The sequence below is a fragment of the Gymnodraco acuticeps genome, unplaced genomic scaffold (assembly GCF_902827175.1).
Source record: "Gymnodraco acuticeps unplaced genomic scaffold, fGymAcu1.1, whole genome shotgun sequence".
NCBI lineage: Eukaryota > Metazoa > Chordata > Actinopteri > Perciformes > Bathydraconidae > Gymnodraco > Gymnodraco acuticeps.
In genome coordinates this window covers 2422911-2442150 of record NW_022991286.1, presented here as the reverse complement: position 1 = coordinate 2442150, position 19240 = coordinate 2422911, and the positions used below count along the sequence as shown (strand labels likewise).

The 19240-nt window shown below is 41.6% G+C and overlaps 1 protein-coding gene across 2 annotated transcripts in view; it reads right to left on the bottom strand.

The window, feature by feature from the left end:
• sorl1 (sortilin-related receptor, L(DLR class) A repeats containing) overlaps positions 1-9383 on the bottom strand; it is a 164666-nt gene extending 155283 nt beyond the window's left edge. For both annotated transcript variants that reach the window (XM_034239940.1, XM_034239941.1), the window contains exon 1: positions 8990-9383. In XM_034239940.1, the coding sequence (XP_034095831.1) occupies positions 8990-9310 (321 nt within the window). In that variant the 5' untranslated portion in view covers positions 9311-9383. The remainder of the gene's footprint in view (positions 1-8989) is intronic.
• Between the last annotated feature and the right edge of the window lie 9857 nt (positions 9384-19240).

The window sequence follows — 19240 nt, the reverse complement described above, 5'->3', positions numbered from 1 at the left end:
ATGTAAAAAAAGAAACAACAAAACAAGTGTGTATCTTCTTGGTCGAATGCACTTATTGTAAGTTGCTTTGGATAAAAGCGTCAGCTAAATGTAATGTAATGAAAACAATCCTAATGAATTGATGTAAATAGGAGCAAACCAAAACTATGTCCTATCATCCATGTACAAACTAACAACTTGTGCAGTATAATTCAGGTCAAATGTATCCAGTCGCATGCTAACTACTTCTAAAATACAGGCATTTTTACCAAAACCTCACTATTTAAAAACACCTACGGTTAAACATTACTTTTACGGACGACTTCCAATATACCAAAATCCAATGGGGAAATCCCATTGCTTTTGTCAAGGGACCCCTTGGGATGCTAACTTCCAGATCGGCTAACAAAAATACGTCAATACTCTATTAAAGACGTTTAGTTGGATTTTACACTGGCCTTAAAAACACATACACGCACACTCTTTAACGGAGTGGTAGCCTTTAAAGATTTGAGTTTGCTTTTGATTTTTGTCGGACAAAAATGTATATTTAATAGATCAAAGCAAAAACAGATGTTCACTGTAATTAATGCTTTTGGGATTTCTAGTGAAATTGCATGTTTGGACTCAAATGTTTCTGGAGAATGTAATAAGATAGAACTATCTCTAAACATACCACATCAAACACTACAAATTTGTGCATAGTCACTGCGTAGCTTCCTACTGTTTATTTACACTCCACAGAAGTGTGAGAACATGATGATTGAAAGGGGTAATTGTAACATCAGGAGACTAGAAATAGCAGAGACACTGACAACAACAACAACAGCTGGTGGAAGAACAGCAGATATGAGGGGGTTTTAACGCTGTTTGATTCAGTAGGATGCTCCTCTCCTGTAGAGAGTTCAGCCAGCTTTGGCTCCAAACCAGGCTTATTTTCTAAACAGCTGAATGTAAGATCAGTTAAACTGAGGAATAAAAACAGCTGAATTACATAAATTATTCAAACTGTTCCTATTCTTTTAGCTAATAGCAGTGATGACGTATTTTTGTAGGCTGACCGTCAGTAAGCATCGCAAGGGCTTCCTCATCAAAAACCCATGGGTTATTTTCGATTGGATTTTTGTTGAGCACAAACAATAATCTCCACATATTAACACTACTTTTATAATTCCTGAAACTTCAATTCAGTTGCCAGAAGTGAAACGCTAAGGAACTATACTACGTTAGCATGAATTCATATCCCCAGCGCTAAGCTAAAGGCAGACTCCTGTCGGTGCGGTGACATTTAGTATTCTCATTTAGTCAGTTAGTCATCTTTATTTAGACCCTCCAGAAAAACGCAGGCAAAAATCCTTGATTATGCGGGCTAAAATCCTTGATTATGCGATCAAACATGCGGGGTTTTATGTGATTTTATGCGATGAAATTGCGAGAAGTTGTGAAATATGCGGAAAGTTGCGAAATATGCGGAAAAAATAAATATTGGGATGTCTTATTTAGTTATTCTCTCTCACACACACAACCTGCCACTAACGTTAAACCCCTTTACTATACAATTAAACACATTCAATGTTTATTTATTGTAAAAGCAATTGGGCTATTTTAATCACACTCTCTCTCTCTCTCTCACGCACACACACTTCTCCGCCTCATTCTGTTTTCATTTCATTTCATGTTCGTTATCTGACCAGCTTCAATCTTGTAGGCTTCTCACCTCGTTTCTTGTAGCCCTCGAAAGGGTTTTGGAGGTTGATGCCTCGGTGAACGTGAGTTGTTTGGCTTTCTTGTCCGCAGCAGCAGAAAGCATGTTCGAATGTTTGAATGAATCAAAGTGGGTCGTCACCGTCGATGTTCTCTTATGCTCCAACACACAGTTGCACGGGGTGCAGAATAGTTTCCCCCCCACTTTCGTGCAAGACATCGGGGTACTGCTTTGCCCGGTCTTTAGCAGAAATGTTCGTCGGTAAATGAGATGGATTAGATTTTTTCATCTTGGTGTTTTCTCTCACGTGTGAGCTCCACACATTCACTCTACGGTGTTGTTTACCTTCTGTGATGCACGAGCTGATGACGTCCCGTCATCATCATTATCACTTCACGTCAAGACGAGTTAACTTTTTTTTTTCTCAACTTTGTGTGGAAAAATGCGGGGATTATGCGGCCTTTTGATAAATATGCGGCCTTTTAAAAAATCTGCGCCATTTTGCTGATTATGCGGTAAATTCTGCGATCGCAGAATCACGTTTTTCTGGAGGGTCTATTTATTAAGATGTAAAGGTTTCGGCAATTTTGATGAGGACAAGTGTTTTTAAATCAACTACACAAGATGATACAATGACACTGCAAAAAGTTACATATTTTTTAACATTATAAATCGCACATTTTGCTGGGGTTGATTCACCGCTGGAAATTCTTGATGAAAACTATGTCCAAATATCCGTTTACAAACTCTCATACAACTTGTGTAGTATAATCCTAGTCAAATGTATCTAGTCGTTTGCTAACTACTTCCAAAACATGCATTTTCACTACAACATCACTATTTAAAACACTTCCGGATAAGCTGTACTTTTCCAGTGTCCAGTGTAGATGCAGTGTTTCCCCTACCATTGTCTTGGAGGGGCGCTGCGCCCCGCCAACGGAGCCCCGCGCCCCTCTCTGGAATTCAAGGTGTTTTTAAAAAAAAAGAAATTATAATTGTTTTTCTTTTTTATAATATATATATATATATATATATATATATATATATATATATATATATATATATATATATATATATATATATATATATAGCACCAAATTGCAACTAATCTATATCTACTGTCACTTTTCGTCATGTGCTCTTTTATTAAATAAACTAAACGCTTTCATTTTCACCTCTCTGAAGAACCAGCACCTTACCGTGGTAGAGAGGTTTGTGTGCCCTGATGAACCTGGGGGCTGTGTTGTCTGGAACCTTGTGTTCCTGGTAGGGTCTCCCATGGCAAATTGGTCTCAGGCAAGGGGCCAGACTAAGATTGGTTCAAAAGACCTCATGAAAGACGATACAAGAAGTGAGGATACCCGGCCCGGAGGAAGCCCGGGGTCCCCTTCTGGAGCCAGGCCCAGAAGGAGGACTCGTCGGCGAGCGTCTGGTGGCCGGGCTTGCCACGGAGCCCGGCCGGGCCCAGCCCGAAAAGGCAACGTGGGCAACACCTCCGCTTCACCGTCCCCACCACCTACGGGAAACAGCGATGGGGTCGGGTGCGCTGCCAGAAGGGTGGCAGTGAAAGCGGAGGGTCTCGACGGACCAGACCCGGGCGACAGAAGCTGGCTTTGGGGACGTGGAACGTCACCTCCCTGGGGGGGAAGGAGCCGGAGCTTGTGCGGGAGGTGGAGCGTTACCAGTTGGATCTGGTTGGGCTCACCTCTACGCACAGCGTCGGCTCTGGAACCTTACTTCTGGATAGGGGTTGGACTCTATTCTTCTCCGGAGTTGCTCAAGGTGTGAGGCGCCGGGCGGATGTGGGGATACTCACAAGTGCCCGGTTAGGTGCTTCGTTGTTGGAGTTTACCCCAGTGGACGAGAGGGTCGCCTCCCTACGCCTGCGGGTTATGGGGGGAAAAACTCTGACTGTTGTGTGTGCTTATGCACCCAACAGCAGTTCAGAGTATACGGCCTTCTTGGAGACCCTGGAAAGAGTCCTGTATGGGGCTCCTGAAGGGGACTCTTTAATCTTGCTGGGAGACTTCAACGCACATGTGGGCAATGATGGAGACACTTGGAGGGGCGTGATTGGGAGGAACGGCCCCCCTGATCTGAACCGGAGTGGTGGTTTGTTACTGGACTTCTGTGCTAGTCATGGATTGGCCATAACAAACACCATGTTCGAACATAAGGATGCTCATAAGTGTACGTGGTACCAGAGCACCCTAGGCAGAAGGTCCATGATCGATTTCGTTATCGTATCATCGGACCTGAGGCCGTATGTTTTGGACACTCGGGTAAAGAGAGGGGCGGAGTTGTCAACTGATCACCATCTGGTGGTGAGTTGGGTCGAGTGGCGGGGGAAGTCTCTGGATAGACCTGGTAAGCCCAAACATGTAGTTCGGGTGAACTGGGAACGTCTGGAGGAGGCCCAAGTTCAGGAGGCCTTCAACTCACACCTCCGGCGGAGCTTTTCGGGCATTCCTGTGGAGGTTGGGGACATTGAACCAGAGTGGTCGGTGTTCAAAGCCTCTATTGCCGAAGCCGCGGTGGGGAGCTGTGGTCTCAAGGTCCTAGGTGCCTCAAGGGGCGGTAACCCTCGAACCTCCTGGTGGACACCGGTGGTCAGGGAAGCCGTCCGACTGAAGAAGGAGGCCTTCAGGGATTTGTTATCCCGGGGGACTCCCGAGGCAGTTGCAAGGTACCGACAAGCCCGAAGGGCAGCAGCCTCATCCGTGGCCGAGGCAAAGCAGCGGATGTGGGAGAAGTTCGGAGAAGACATGGAGAAGGACTTTCGGGCGGCACCAAAGTTGTTCTGGAAAACTGTCCGACACCTCAGGAGGGGGAAGCAGGGAACCATCCAAGCTGTGTACAGTAAGGATGGGACGTTGTTGACCTCAACTGATGGAGTGTTAGGGCGTTGGAAGGAACACTTTGAGGAACTCCTGAACCCGACAACTCCGCCCTCTATGTTAGGGGCAGAGCTGGAGTATGACGGGGGATCAACACCAATCTCCCGGGGGGAGGTCACTGAGGTCGTCAAACAACTCCACAGTGGCAAAGCCCCGGGGGTGGATGAGATCCGCCCGGAAATGCTGAAGGCTCTGGGTGTTGAGGGACTGTCATGGTTGACACGTCTCATCAACGTTGCGTGGAAGTCGGAAACAGTACCGAAGGAGTGGCAGACCGGGGTGGTGGTTCCCCTTTTTAAAAAGGGGGATCAGAGGGTGTGTGCCAATTACAGAGGCATCACACTACTCAGCCTCCCCGGGAAAGTTTACTCAAAGGTACTCGAAAGGAGGGTCAGGCCGATTGTCGAACCTCGAGGAACAATGCAGATTCCGTCCTGGTCGTGGAACGACGGATCAGCTTTTTACTCTCGCAAGGATCCTGGAGGGGCCTGGGAGTACGCTTATCCGGTCTACATGTGTTTTGTAGACTTGGAGAAGGCGTATGACCGAGTTCCCAGGGAGTTCCTGTGGGAGGTGCTGCGGGAGTATGGGGTGAGGGGGTCTCTACTCAGGGCCATCCAATTTCTGTACTCCCAAAGCGAGAGCTGTGTCCGGGTCCTCGGCAGTAAGTCGGACCCATTTCCGGTGAGGGTTGGCCTCCGCCAGGAATGCGCTTTGTCACCAATCCTGTTTGTAATATACATGGCTCGGATTTCGAGGCGTAGTCATGGGGGAGGGGGTCTGCAGTTCGGTGGACTAAGGATTGCACCACTGCTTTTTGCAGATGATGTGGTTCTAATGGCTTCATCAGTCTGCGACCTTCAGCACTCACTGGATCGGTTCGCAACCGAGTGTGAAGCGGCTGGGATGAGGATCAGCACCTCCAAATCTGAGGCCATGGTTCTCAGCAGGAAACCGATGGACTGTCCACTCCAAGTAGGGAATGAGTCCTTACCCCAAGTGAAGGAGTTCAACTATCTCGGGGTCTTGTTCTCGAGTGAGGGAACAATGGAGCGTGAGATTGGCCGGAGAATCGGAGCAGCGGGAGCGGTACTGCAGTCGCTTTACCGCACCGTTGTGACGAAAAGGGAGCTGAGCCAGAAGGCAAAGCTCTCTGTCTACCGGGCCATTTTCGTTCCTACTCTCACCTATGGTCATGAAGGATGGGTCATGACCGAAAGAACGAGATCGCGGATACAAGCGGCCGAGATGGGTTTTCTCCGCAGGGTGGCTGGCTGGTGTCTCCCTTAGGGATAAGGTGAGAAGTTCGGTCATCAGGGAGGGACTCAGAGTTGAGCCGCTCCTCCTTCGCATCGAAAGGAGCCAGTTGAGGTGGTTCGGGCACCTAGTTAGGATGCCACCTGGGCGCCTCCCTAGGGAGGTGTTCCAGGCACATCCAGCTGGGAAGAGACCAAGGGGTAGACCTCGGACCAGGTGGAGGGATTATATCTCTTCGCTGGCCTGGGAGCGCCTTGGGATCCCCCAGTCAGAGCTGGTTGATGTCGCCAGGGAAAAGAAAGTTTGGGGCTCTCTGCTGGAACTGCTACCCCCGCGACCCGACCACGGATAAGCGGGAGAAGATGGATGGCTTTCATTTTAAGTTGTGTGTTTAGTGTTTTTGACCCTAAGAAACACTGATGCATTATCAATAACAATAATCCACAGCTCCTCTCTCTGCTCCAGAGGATTTAAAAAATATATGAATGCATGATTAACGCTGCAGCCAGACGGAGACGATACAGGTCGTATCCGCTACAGTTCTCTATCATAGACGGTTCGACCACACGAGGCCGACAGGGAAACGCAGAAACGATAACGGGTCCCAAAGGGGGTAGATCTGCGGACGCAACGCTCTGGGGGGCTAAACGGCTCCGTGATTACGCCCTATACGATATTTTCCTGATAACGAAAATACTGACGGGCTGTCAGGAGAGGGGGAGGAAAGGAGAGACTCCGTATATATTTCTTATATTATTATATAGAGTCGTTATTCATTTGTTTTAAAGCTCAATAAATAACAAAGAAAACCTTTGACCGGCACTTTTATAATTTTGTCCAGAAGATTTAAACTTTAACGGACATGTTGACCGGTGAAAACAAATTCTAACGGAAACTCTGCCGCACGGTTCCCTCGTCCCTTGGAAGAGGCAGAGAGGTGGGTGTTTTTCATCTGCTGGTGGACTACCGGGGAGATTTACAGCAGGAGCACACGCTTGCCTCAGGGAGGGAGGAAAAGAGCCAGAGCCCTGCCTCTCCCCACCTCTGCTGCTAAATCCACCGCAGAGAATAAACAGAAGGGCAACCATGGTAACCATGCTCGGGAAGTCTTCTTCATTGCTTTTGGTGTATTTTGTGGCGGAAGTGAAGCGCCACTTACAGGCCCGGCATATGTACTACAGCGTCTCCAGCGCTCGTGTGGACGGACACGTTTCTGGTGCGGATTGCGTGTGGACGGAAGACTTTTTTAATATCGAATTCGGTTCGTTTTTGTTACCGTCTCCATGTGGCTAGGGTCTAAGTATGCAAACTTCACCCCACTCAGAGCAACCCATTATCTCTAATTATGACGCCTGCTCAAGATTCTTAACAAGTCCAGTCATACCGCTATAAACCAACAAGGACACCCGGCAGGGGGACAGACACTTGACAAGCTAAGCATTTAATAACAGCTTCTGCCAGACGCATCTTTCACAAGCAGCAACGACACCTGATCCTGATGTGAGTCCCTGGAGGCTATTTGCTCTGTTTGCTGTGTTTGGATTGTGGGTGTCACCAGACACAGATCAGCGGTCAGTGTGAGACACCAGGCTGCTGATGGAGAGAAACACATGGAATGACTAGCAGCTATACTGTTTCTTTTTAATCTGTTTTCTCTGACCAATCCTCCATGACAGTGTCACTTTTTTTGCACAATTTATTATCTTGTGTTATTATCGTCCTTCCCTTGCCCTTATATAGCCATGGTAATTCCATTATAGATTCAACCATCTGTACATTATTTTCTCGGTTATACGATTAATCATGAGTGAAAAATGGCCATCAAGACGTTCCAGAAAGGAGTGTTTCATATTCATACAGTGTAGCGTGTTTGAACCGTTTATAACAGGCTCAAATATACTTCATTTACTATAAGACAACCTGCAGTTATTTACATGTGAGAGGCCTGAATCAGTGACTCAAACAATCAAAGCACTTCAAAATCTTCAGTAATTCAAATTATCACACAATCTCCAGATCGTTAAAAGCCGTCTTTATAGTCATCGTAGAGATGCTCAAATGCTTGTGGCAGATACGTTTCCCTTTAACAAATGCACCTGTGTTTATGGTGTAACCAACCAACATGTTACCAGACCAGTTTAGGCCTCTGCCCTTACTCTCATTTGTTTTCTCCACTTGTCTCTGACATATTGTGTCAGGCAATAATGTGTCATGGAGGCGGCTGCAGTTTGTTCTGAGATGCTTCATTATACTTCTTCTTGCATGGGGTCGTCTGAGTGTGTTCAATCACATTATAATGCCGGAAGTCAAAGAGATTGCAACAATCCAAGATGTCAGACTACTGGATGAACTGTCTTTGTAATGAGTGACTGAATGAAACTAATGACTGCTCAACAGCCAATAATCATACACCAATAAACCAACACCACACTCAACCTCAGCAAACAGAACCATTTGTTTCTCACCTAGCATTAGCGCAACTATTCTGCCTGCATTATCTTTTATTACAAAAGCAGTATATTTGTTCTCCTTGTTTCTCAGCAGACAGACACACCTGTAACACAAATACATTTCAGAATCTAGAGGATTTTCTGGGAACTTCTGCATTCATTTAATGTACGTAGCAGTGCTGTAAAGTAACCAAGTACATTCACTCAACTACAGTATTTAAGTATAATTTACAAAGTATTCCTACACTCTACTTGTACAATATCTGAGTACTTCTTCAAACTCCGCATTTAAAGTACGAAGAAGATAAAAAAAAAGTACATCATTCAGGAACTGCCTCAGACAGGCTTCCATTAACTGAAAGGGAAACCAGGTTTGAGAGTTGACATTCAATAATACATGTTTAGTGAGCTGTAACTTTATGTAGTTAACGTTATCAACAACCGCACTGACTCAACAATGGTTACTGCTCTGTGCACTGGGTGTGCTGCTTTGAGGTTAAACAGGGCACTTTCTCTTCATACAACAGTCAACACAAACAGAGCTAGCATAAGGTGCACAATGATGCGACTAAAGATAAGGAAAACCACAGTGGGGCTTGCGTAATTTCTTCAGTACACCCTTGCCAGCTAAGGGCAGCCTGAGGTGATGCAGATTTAGGAAAGTAGCGTTAGTAGCATAGCACCGAGATGCACTATATTACCTGTCCGTACACCTTTGGCATGGCCGATTCACCAGGGCTCCGGCGGCTTCGATGTTGCGGATAGGCGCCGGAGTCCAACCCGCCTTTAGCGGCACTACGAGCGGACAGAGGCAGCTCTGAAGCAGCGGCGCCTCCTCCATCTCCGTCCAGTAAATCCTCATTTGCTTCTACAGTGAAAACCCCTCTGTTTTGCGGCAGCATGTAGCGCTGCTGTGGGTGCACACGAAGGGTCGACGAATGTATACCAGCGACCCAGAAGACTAATAAATAAAAGCAGCACCGAAGAGAGGACTGCATCTTGCCTGCTTGTGATATCGCCATGTTTGTGTATGTCAGGCTCGTGGATTAGGTGGGACTGAAGAGCTCCTTCTACTGGCGGTGATGCTGCATTCACAAGCAAGAGGAATGTCGGGAACCACTAGACTCCTCTGTTCAAAACATCCTTACGTTGCCTTTTACGTATACACAACATGGTGCACACAAAGGCAGTTAGTCCGATGCTCATCACTGTCTTTTTTTATCGAGACACATTTAAACAAGAGAAATACACAGTGTCGACCTTGAAAATAAACATTACAAAAATACATTTGAAATAGTGACTGTCATACGAATAACGTGTAAAGGGCATTATGTGAAAAAAAATGGGAATGTCGCCACCTCTCAGGTTAATAACAACAATAACAGATGAATACCACACTCATAACTCATAACAATCTTCAGTGCAATTTAAACTGTATTGTTCTTTAAATGTAATTGCAATGTGTAAAAAGTAACGGCTACTTCTATAATTGTATATGATCATCTACAAAAAAATGAAATTATAATTGTTTTACCATGGTGTAATTTAATATATATATTTTTTTAATTGTATAAATAATTATATTCTCTTGCTTTATCTGCACCATGCTGTTGTAATAACGTACATTTCCCCCCTGCGGGGCAAATAAAGGCGTTCTGATTAAATGACATGTTTCATTACAAGGATCTGGAACACTGGCAGTTTTACTATAGCCTAACTATCATAAATATAATACTTTTATTTTTATATTTATATTTGCAACATTGTTAACATTATTATTGTGCATTACATACAGATATATTTTTAAAAGTTCGTCATTTAGGTATAAACAATAGGATAGAATAGCTAAATCTGTGTTATTAAATCACATAGATTCACAGAAGTTTCAAGTCTTTCACAGCAAGTCAAGTCATATAGGCGCCTCTCACAATTCTTTGCAATCAGTTGTTAGTCTCTCAGGATTGTGAATGCTTACCATTGAATTGTATGTTGTCATTTAAACGGCTTCCTTTAAATGTTATGTTAATTGTCTACATACTTTCTTTTTGTCAACAACAAAAAGTATTTAGAAAAATGTTGTATTGTTGATATGAGAAGATTGATACAACTATTTTATTTGTTTCAAATGAAGCTACAGTGCAGCCAGGAGACGGCTAGTTAGTTTAGCATAATCTGAGAGTGTACCTGTACGAGAGCCGTGACTTCTTGTCGTTTAGAGGTCACCTCAGTCACATCAACTATCGAGACAACAACTTAACACTTTTACAGAAAACAAGATACAACATGTTAATAAGTGAGCTTTGAGGTGCTGGCAGGTGGTATTTGTTAGCTTTGGACCAAGCCCGGCCAACTGTTTCCCACTGCTCCAGTCTTATGCTATGCTAACTGGCTGTTAATTATAGCATTACAATTTACCTAAGCGTTACGGTTAATAGCCTACTGATTGTTGGGTATAAAGAGAAATCCTGATAATACCTAAATGACTACTGTGAGTACTTAGGGCTAAGACATTAGTTCATTTACAAACAACATCAAGTCCTATATTTTTTATTACAACATAGGCTACTTACCATGATTCCATAGTTCCTACAGTATGCTATGAGAGGCAGGATTAATGATTTGTGACTCTTATTATAATGTCTGATATGTTGTAAGTCTTACAACATATCAGACATTATAATATTATGTCTTACAATGTAAGACATAATACAATGTTTTTATATCATCTTACTTATGTCATGGGTATTTAATATAAGCTCATAAGGAGCAACACACATTTGATTGCTTTCAATTAATTTGAATGCACTGGTTCGTGTCTGCTAAATGCTCCTTTGTCAGGATCCTTGGTCATTTACTAAAACACAGCCTTGCAGTGTACAACCTTTGAATTAGAATCTGTGTATCTACTGTCCATTTGTTTTTCTTTATTAAACAAGTAAACGGAAGAGTGTCTGAGAGGCCTTTTTGCTTTTTACCTTACTAAAGGGTCTAACGATTAGACCCTTAAAAACAAATGGACGGTAGATAAACGGATTAATCAGTTATTGATTGGATTTAGCTTCCACAGGAAAACAAAGTTGGAATGTGAACTCTGAAGGTTTATTTGGGTTTAAAAAGTAACTTTTTTGGTTTGTTTTAGGCTAGCAGTTGAGAAAAGAGTGACCTTAAAACATCCAAGACTACTATCATTTTGTTTTGTTTCTTGTAGGGTGAGGGAGAGTGGATGACTTACAGCAATTGGCCACCAGTTAGATCTGTAGGGGAGAGTGGGGTAAGATGAGCAAGTGGGTAAATTCACCCACCCCCTTTATCTAGGGAACTGTGCACATTTGTTGTCATGTGACCATAAATTCAGGAAGCACCAATCATTTATATGTGGCTGCTATGGACGGAAGCACATTGTTAAGTGGTAAATGTGTAAACCAGGTTTTGCTTGTCAAAGTGTATAATTGCTGTTATGTCAAAGAAAGTGTATCCAGGTCTGAAAGTATTTATCATACGTGTTGGATATGTAGCAAAGTGTAAAACCTTGTGAATTTTTTTTCTAAAGATTAGCATGAATTACTAAACTAGACAGTTTTTTCCAAAATAGTGGCTGTGGTGCAAAGTGAGCCACTTGCTGTGGGGTAAATTGAGCCAGTGGTTCAACTTAGCCCCCCATGAGGAACTGAGGATATGTTAAGTCTCTGTAAAAGAAATGGAGAGAGCAGCCACTAATGGCAAGGGTGGAAAATCCATCAGAGCAGTGGCAAAGGACAGAAATATTGAAAGGTCAACCCTGCGTATATAAAAAGGAAGGAGGAAAGGGAAGTGAAAACAGTACAAAAACTGTCTGACCAGTTCCATGGCCTTATTCCAACGTAATGCTGTGAACTGGCCTTTGATTTAGCAGAGAAACAACATTCCTGTACCAAACAACTCAGCTTTAAACTTGAAATTGATACATTTTCCCCCAGATGGCTCACTTTGCCCCTTGACTCGGATCTACTTGCCCCTAAGATGGGGAAAGATAAGCCACAAGACAACTGTTTTTTGAGAACAAAATGTTTTATGGCCATTTGTGATGGATGCATTATTATCATTTTGATTGACAGAAGACATCCTGAAGTAAAGTGTGTGTTGTTGTCATTTGACTTCTATCTAATTTGTCCTTGCAGTAAAAATTGGCTCATCTTGTAAGCCTTACATTTGCAAAGAATGTCCTCATTTCCGTTGAGTCATGAATGCAGAACTGTAATTTGATTCCATATCTTTGATCACTTGTACTTGGCTACTTGCATCGGTTTAAATTGAGGCTTTATGGTTTTACATGACACACAGAAATAATCCACTCTGCTGCCACCGGGCAGCAGCATTGATCTGCAGTTAAACCCACTTTAGCAGCTTCATCCGATATCCTGTAACTCACAGTGTAGTTATAATCTTCTTTTGAATAATCCCATTGATTCAATCCACCCAGACTAAACGAAGGGATTTGGCGACACAGCATGTCAATGACAGTAAGTGTTTGTTATACATTTTGTGTGTCAGACATCTTAATCCACATGTGGGTAAATAAAGGAAACGGCACTCTTTCTCTCTCATTGCCTCTCTCCAGGGACGTGCACAGGTACGGGCTAATGTTGCCCGGGCAACGGCCCTTTTTAACTTTTTGGCTGACCTGCCCCTCTGGAGAGAGCGAAAGTCAACAGTTTTTTATGTTGTGGCCAAATAAACATGATAAGCCCACAATTAGTATTGTAGAGTCTCGCGATAAAACACACCTTGTCAGCGCTGTCATCTGCCCCCAGTCACGTGAATTTGTTTACAATCTGACAGCTGAAAGCAAAGGAAAGCCCTCCGAGTCCGTTCCGGCCTCATGGCTATGGTGATCATGTGCCTGCCTGGCTTTGGTGGCCAATCCTCGGGTCAATCTGTCCCCGGAAATGTTCCCGTTTTTAAATATGCTTAAATTGATTTTGAGTTGTCTCATGGCAGCTAGAGTATAGGGGACAAACCAGGGACTTTACTTCCTCTTGACACCGTCGGCTATTTACAAAAAAAAACACCTAAATATAGGCTACTTGTTATTGTGTTTCTGTCTTTCTGTGTCTTTTCATCTGCTCCGTAAACTCCCTCTCTCTCTTTTCTTGATCGCCCTCTCTCACATACGGGAGAACACTTCACTGTCCCGCTTCATTGTAGGATTTCTGCCATGTCTCTACTTTAGTTTGACCATCTCTGTTATTAAGTTATGGAATACTAAATACATAAGTAATTAGATACCTTACCGTTACTGCGCTCATAATGAATGATAAGAATAAGAATAATGCGTATTGAACAGGTTTAATCAATTAGTGATTTTATTTAAGGCACAGCAGTTACAATGGTCAAACTACATTAAAACAGAATTGTCCGCATTTTATCTCTAATAGTTACTAACATTAGATATGTTAATGAGATATGGACCGCAAAAAAAATTTCCCCTGGTTTTCATTTTTTTTATAAAAAGTTCTTACGTTTTCAGGGGGGTCGGGGGGCGGCCCTTTTTCTAGTTTAGAGCAATAGCCCCTCCAAATGTCTTTGCACGTCCCTGCCTCTCTCTCATGCCTAGCAGTGGCTACTCTGGATACACACATTATGTTCATAAGCAAAACTATTACTTTAGTTGTTTTACTTTTTGACAGGGATAGTACCTCATCATTCGACCGAGGAGGTGAAGTTGCAGCCATCTTTGACTCAGGTTTACTCATCAATACCAAACCAAAATTAAATTATACCTCCTTTGAAAGCCTTGTTTTTAGTCTTACGCATCCAACCTGGAAAACATTGCAGCCAATCTTATTTGTTACAGTGTACCGTGCACCAGGTCCTTATTCAGAATTCTTATCAGAATTCTCTGAATTTTTATCAACTTTGGTACTTAAAACAGATAAAGTAATTATCGTAGGTGACTTTAATATTCATGTTGACGACGATAAAAATAGCCTTACTGTTGCATTTAACTCTATATTAAATTCTGTTGGTTTCTGTCAGAGTGTAAATAAACCAACCCCCTGTTATATTCACACTCGACCTTGTTCTGACTTATGGTATTGAAATTGAGCAACTATTAGTCGAACCGCATAATCCTGCTTTATCCGACCGTTTTTTAGTAACTTTTAAAGTACTGTTAATAGACTACAAACCATTAGTCAAAAGTTCCTGCAGCAGAAACCTATCTGTTAGTGCTATAGCCACATTTAAGGAAGAGATTCCATCAATACTTAACTCGATAGCTTGTCTGTATGTAAGGGAGGAAACTTATACAAAATGTACACCACCCCAAATTTATCTTGTTGTTGATAGTGCTACAGATGCGCTGCGAACAAATGTAGACTCTGTTCCTCCTTTGAAAAAGAAGAAAATAAAACAACATAGACTAGCTCCATGGCATAATGCCGAAACCCGCAAAAATAAAGCAAAAGTCAGGACAACTTGAAAGGATATGGCGTTCCACTAAACTTGAAGAATCGCGTTTAATTTGGCATATTACTCTCAATGATTATAAGAAAGCACTGCATAAAGCGAGAGCAGCTTACTACTCTTCATTAATAGATGAGAATAAGAATAATGCAAGATTTCTTTTCAGCACTTATAGCCAGGCTGACAGAGAGCCACAGCTCTATTGAGCCTTCTATTCCCATAGCACTAATGATTTGATGTGCTTTTTTAATGATAAAATTGTTACTCTTAGAAACAAAATTAATGACCTCTTGCCTTTGACCAGTATAGTGTTATCAACAGCTCCCGGAAACGTAAGTTCTAATATTACACTAGATAGTAAATTAGAATGCTTTTCAGCCATAAATGTTGAACAATTTAATTCAATGATTCTTTCCTCTAGTCTAAACCATCAACGTGTATCTTAGACCCAATTCCAACTAAGCTGTTAAAGGAAGTTTTTCCTTTAATTAGCACTTCTTTATTAAATATTATGAATATTTCTTTATTATCAGGCTATGTTCCACAATCATTCAAAGTAGCAGTGATAAAACCTCTTCTTAAAAAGCACAACCTCGATCCAGAGGTTTTAGCCAACTATAGACCTATTTCTAATCTTCCGTTCCTCTCAAAAATTCTTGAGAAAGCAGTCGCAAAACAGTTGTGTGATTACTTAAAAAACAATGATTTATTTGAAGATTTTCAGTCTGGCTTTAGAACACAACATAGCACAGAGACAGCTCTGGTTAAAGTCACAAATGACCTTCTAATAGCCTCGGACAAAGGACTTGTCTCTATTCTTGTTTTGCTCGATCTCAGTGCTGCATTTGATACTATCGACCATGATATCCTATTGCAAAGATTAGAGCACTTAGTTGGCATAAAGGGAACTGCTTTAGGCTGGTTTAGGTCCTATCTATCTGAACGTTTTCAGTTTGTGTGTGTCAACGATGAATCTTCAATGCAAACCAAAGTTAGCCATGGAGTGCCACAGGGCTCAGTGCTTGGACCTATTGTGTTCACATTATATATGCTTCCGTTAGGCAATATTATAAGGAATCATTCTGTACATTTTCATTGTTATGCGGATGATACTCAACTATATTTATCCATCAAGCCTGATGAAACCAATCATCTCAATACAATTCAAGACTGCCTCAAGGACTTAAAAACTTGGATGACCTTACATTTTTTTATGTTAAACACGGCCAAAACTGAAGTTATTGTACTCGGCCCAAAGACTCTACGAAACAAACTATCTAAATATATATTAACTATGGATGGCATTAATTTGGCCTCCAGTGAGACTGTAGGCATCTTGGTGTTATATTTGATCAGGCTTTATCTTTTAACGCCCACATAAAATCAATCTCAAGGACTGCCTTCTTTCATCTACGTAACATTGCAAAAATCAGGCATATCTTGCCTCAAAACGATGCAGAGAAACTAATCCATGCATTTGTTACTTCAAGGCTGGATTATTGTAACTCTTTATTATCAGGGTGTACCAAGAAGTCAGTTAAGTCGCTTCAGCTGATTCAAAATTCTGCAACACGTGTACTAACCAGAGTTCGGAAAAGGGACCACATTACTCCTGTTCTGGCTGCCTTACACTGGCTCCCTATAGAATACAGGATTGCATTTAAAATTATTATTCTCGCCTACAAAGCCCTTAATGGGCAGGTGCCATATTACATTAAATAACTCATTATACCCTACTGTCCTACTGGGCATTGTGATCCAAGAATGCAGGGTTGTTGGTTGTTCCTAGAGTTTTTAAAAGTACAATAGGAGCCTTTTCTTATCAAGCTCCACTTTTGTGGAATCAGCTTCCAGTTTGTGTTCGGGTGGCAGACACCCTATCCGTTTTTAAGAGTGCGCTTAAGACCTTCCTTTTTTGACAAAGCTTATAGTTAGGCGGGCCTGATTAGATTCAGCCCCTAGTTTTGCTGCTATAGGCTTAGACTGTCGGGGGTCACCTTACTTCTTCCTTCTGTCCGTCTGTACCTGTGTACTCTCATGTTTCGAATAACCCAGCTTCCCCCAAATTTCTTTTTGGTGTCTATATGCCGTGATCCTGAGTCGTGGCTGATCCTGTTGCTGCGGTCCTGTGTCCTGGATCCTCTATCCTGAGTCTTGTATTTGAGTCCTGGACTTCGAGTCGTGGCTGAACCTGTCACTGTGGTCCTGCCTGACTCTCATCATACTACTTCCCTGATGGCTCCCACAGGATTGTTGACATCCTCGTGGATTTATCTTCTTATTATAGACACATGCATTTTCAAACATTTGGTCTACCTATGTTGTAAATGTATTATCTTTTCGATTTACACAGGGCACCTATTGCACGTCTGTCTGTCCTGGGAGAGGGATCCCTCCTCTGTTGCTCTCCCTGAGGTTTCTCCCATGTTCCCCTTTAAACTGTGGGGTTTTTCCTTCTTTGGAAGTTTTTCCTTGTACGATGTGAGGGTCTAAGGACAGAGGGTGTCGTATTGTCATACTGATATTTTGTACAAACTGTGAAGTCCACTGAGACAAATGTAACATTTGTGATATTGGGCTATATAAATAAACATTGATTGATTGATTGATTGATCATCCTAGCTCTGTACAGCACCATGTAAAAAAAATATATACATTTTTGTTGCACCTAATTGAAAACGGGCCTCAGCCTGGCCCCACCTCTTGCTCAGAGATGTACGGAGTACTCAGATCTTGTTCTTAAGTAAAGTAGAAGTACCAGAGTGAAGGAATACTCTGTTACGAGTAAAAGTCCTGCAATCAAAAGGTTACAAGTATAAGTAATAAGTACTCATTATGCAGATTAGCCAATTTCAGAATAATATATATTATATGTTTTGATTCTAATTAATGATAAATGTAAGCGTTTATCAAAGCTGGTAAAGGTACAGCTAGTTTTGATTACGCTGTATGCTGCTGGGTAGCTTGTGAATTTACTCAAGGTGTAACTAAAATCTTAATTAAGTGTTGATTTATTTATTATTATCCCATATGCGGAGTAACTTAAGATATTAAATAAATGTAGTGGAGTACAAATACACAATTTACCTCTGAATTGTAGCAGAAAAATAAGTACAAAGTAGTAAAACAATTAAATACTCAAGTATTTAAAAATGGTACTTAAGTACACTACTTGAGTATGTACTGTTAATTTACACCACTGATTTAGCTTTGCCCCTTATGACCCTGATAAATGAACTTGGCCTACTCTTACATCACACCTATATTAGTCTGTCATTATGGTTTACTCAATATGGATTGTTTATTGAATTGTAATAATAATAGCCTAGACCAGAAGCTATTCAAGTCAAATATTAATATAATATTTTGAAATGAAACGCATTAGGTTTTGACATCCAAAACTATATTCAGTCTATGGTGTGTATGAATATTGTTGACAAAAGTCAAATTAATGTGTTTTGTAAATATACTCTCAGTAGAAATGTGCCACCTGAATTTACGAAGGGGCATTGAATGCATCATTTTCACACTGCAAGTGCGAAACCGTTATTTTGACGTTTATCTCGGTAATCACCTCAAAATTAACCTGTCTGTGCATACCAGCCATAAAATAGCTATTAGTTAACTATTAATCTGTTAAATGATTATATGAATCATTCAACTATACAACTCAGACATTGTATGCCTGGTAAGTAGAGTTTAGCTATCGTTGCTTTAGTAACGGCTAATTTAACGTTGAAGTTAGCCAAGCTAATATATTAGCACTTAGCTAAGCAGCTGGCTAACCTGCTCACTTGACATTTAATTGTAATTTATGTTAGCAATTTACCCCTATGACAAAACCACAGGATAATCTGTTATAGTTTAGTTGACTATGGGCTGACGTTAAATATGTTTTCAATACATGACATGTAAGCAGATAGCATAGCTAGCTAACGTTAGCTACTGGATATTGTTTATACATAACGTTTATAAATAAAGTGTTCAACAGCACCACAAGAAAAGATAACTAACGATATCTAACTTTAACTATATAAATACTGCATGTTTTAAATGCTATCTTAACTCTTCAGACATTAATGATACAATGGATAATCAGTGGAGGAAGTAAATGTACTCAAGTATTGTAGTTGTACTATTTTGACATGTTTGTACTTTTCTTGAGTATTTCCATGTATTGCTACTTTACACGTCTACCCCACCACATTTTAGAATTGGATATCATACTTTTTACTCCTCTACATTTATTTTAACACTCATAGTTACCAGTGACCTTATATACAAACTCATGATATGCTGTTATGATATAATGCAGTACTGTACTGCTAATCTACACAGTATTTCACGTATCTAGTTGACGTATCTAGTTTTATCTCTCTGACTTTTAGAGTAACATTACGTCCAAATGAAAGAAGCAGTACCAATGGCAGGAAAAGTGATTCCACCGTCATTAAACAAGAGAGCAGTGAACAACACTAAGAGTCCTAAACAGACAACACCTCAAGAGG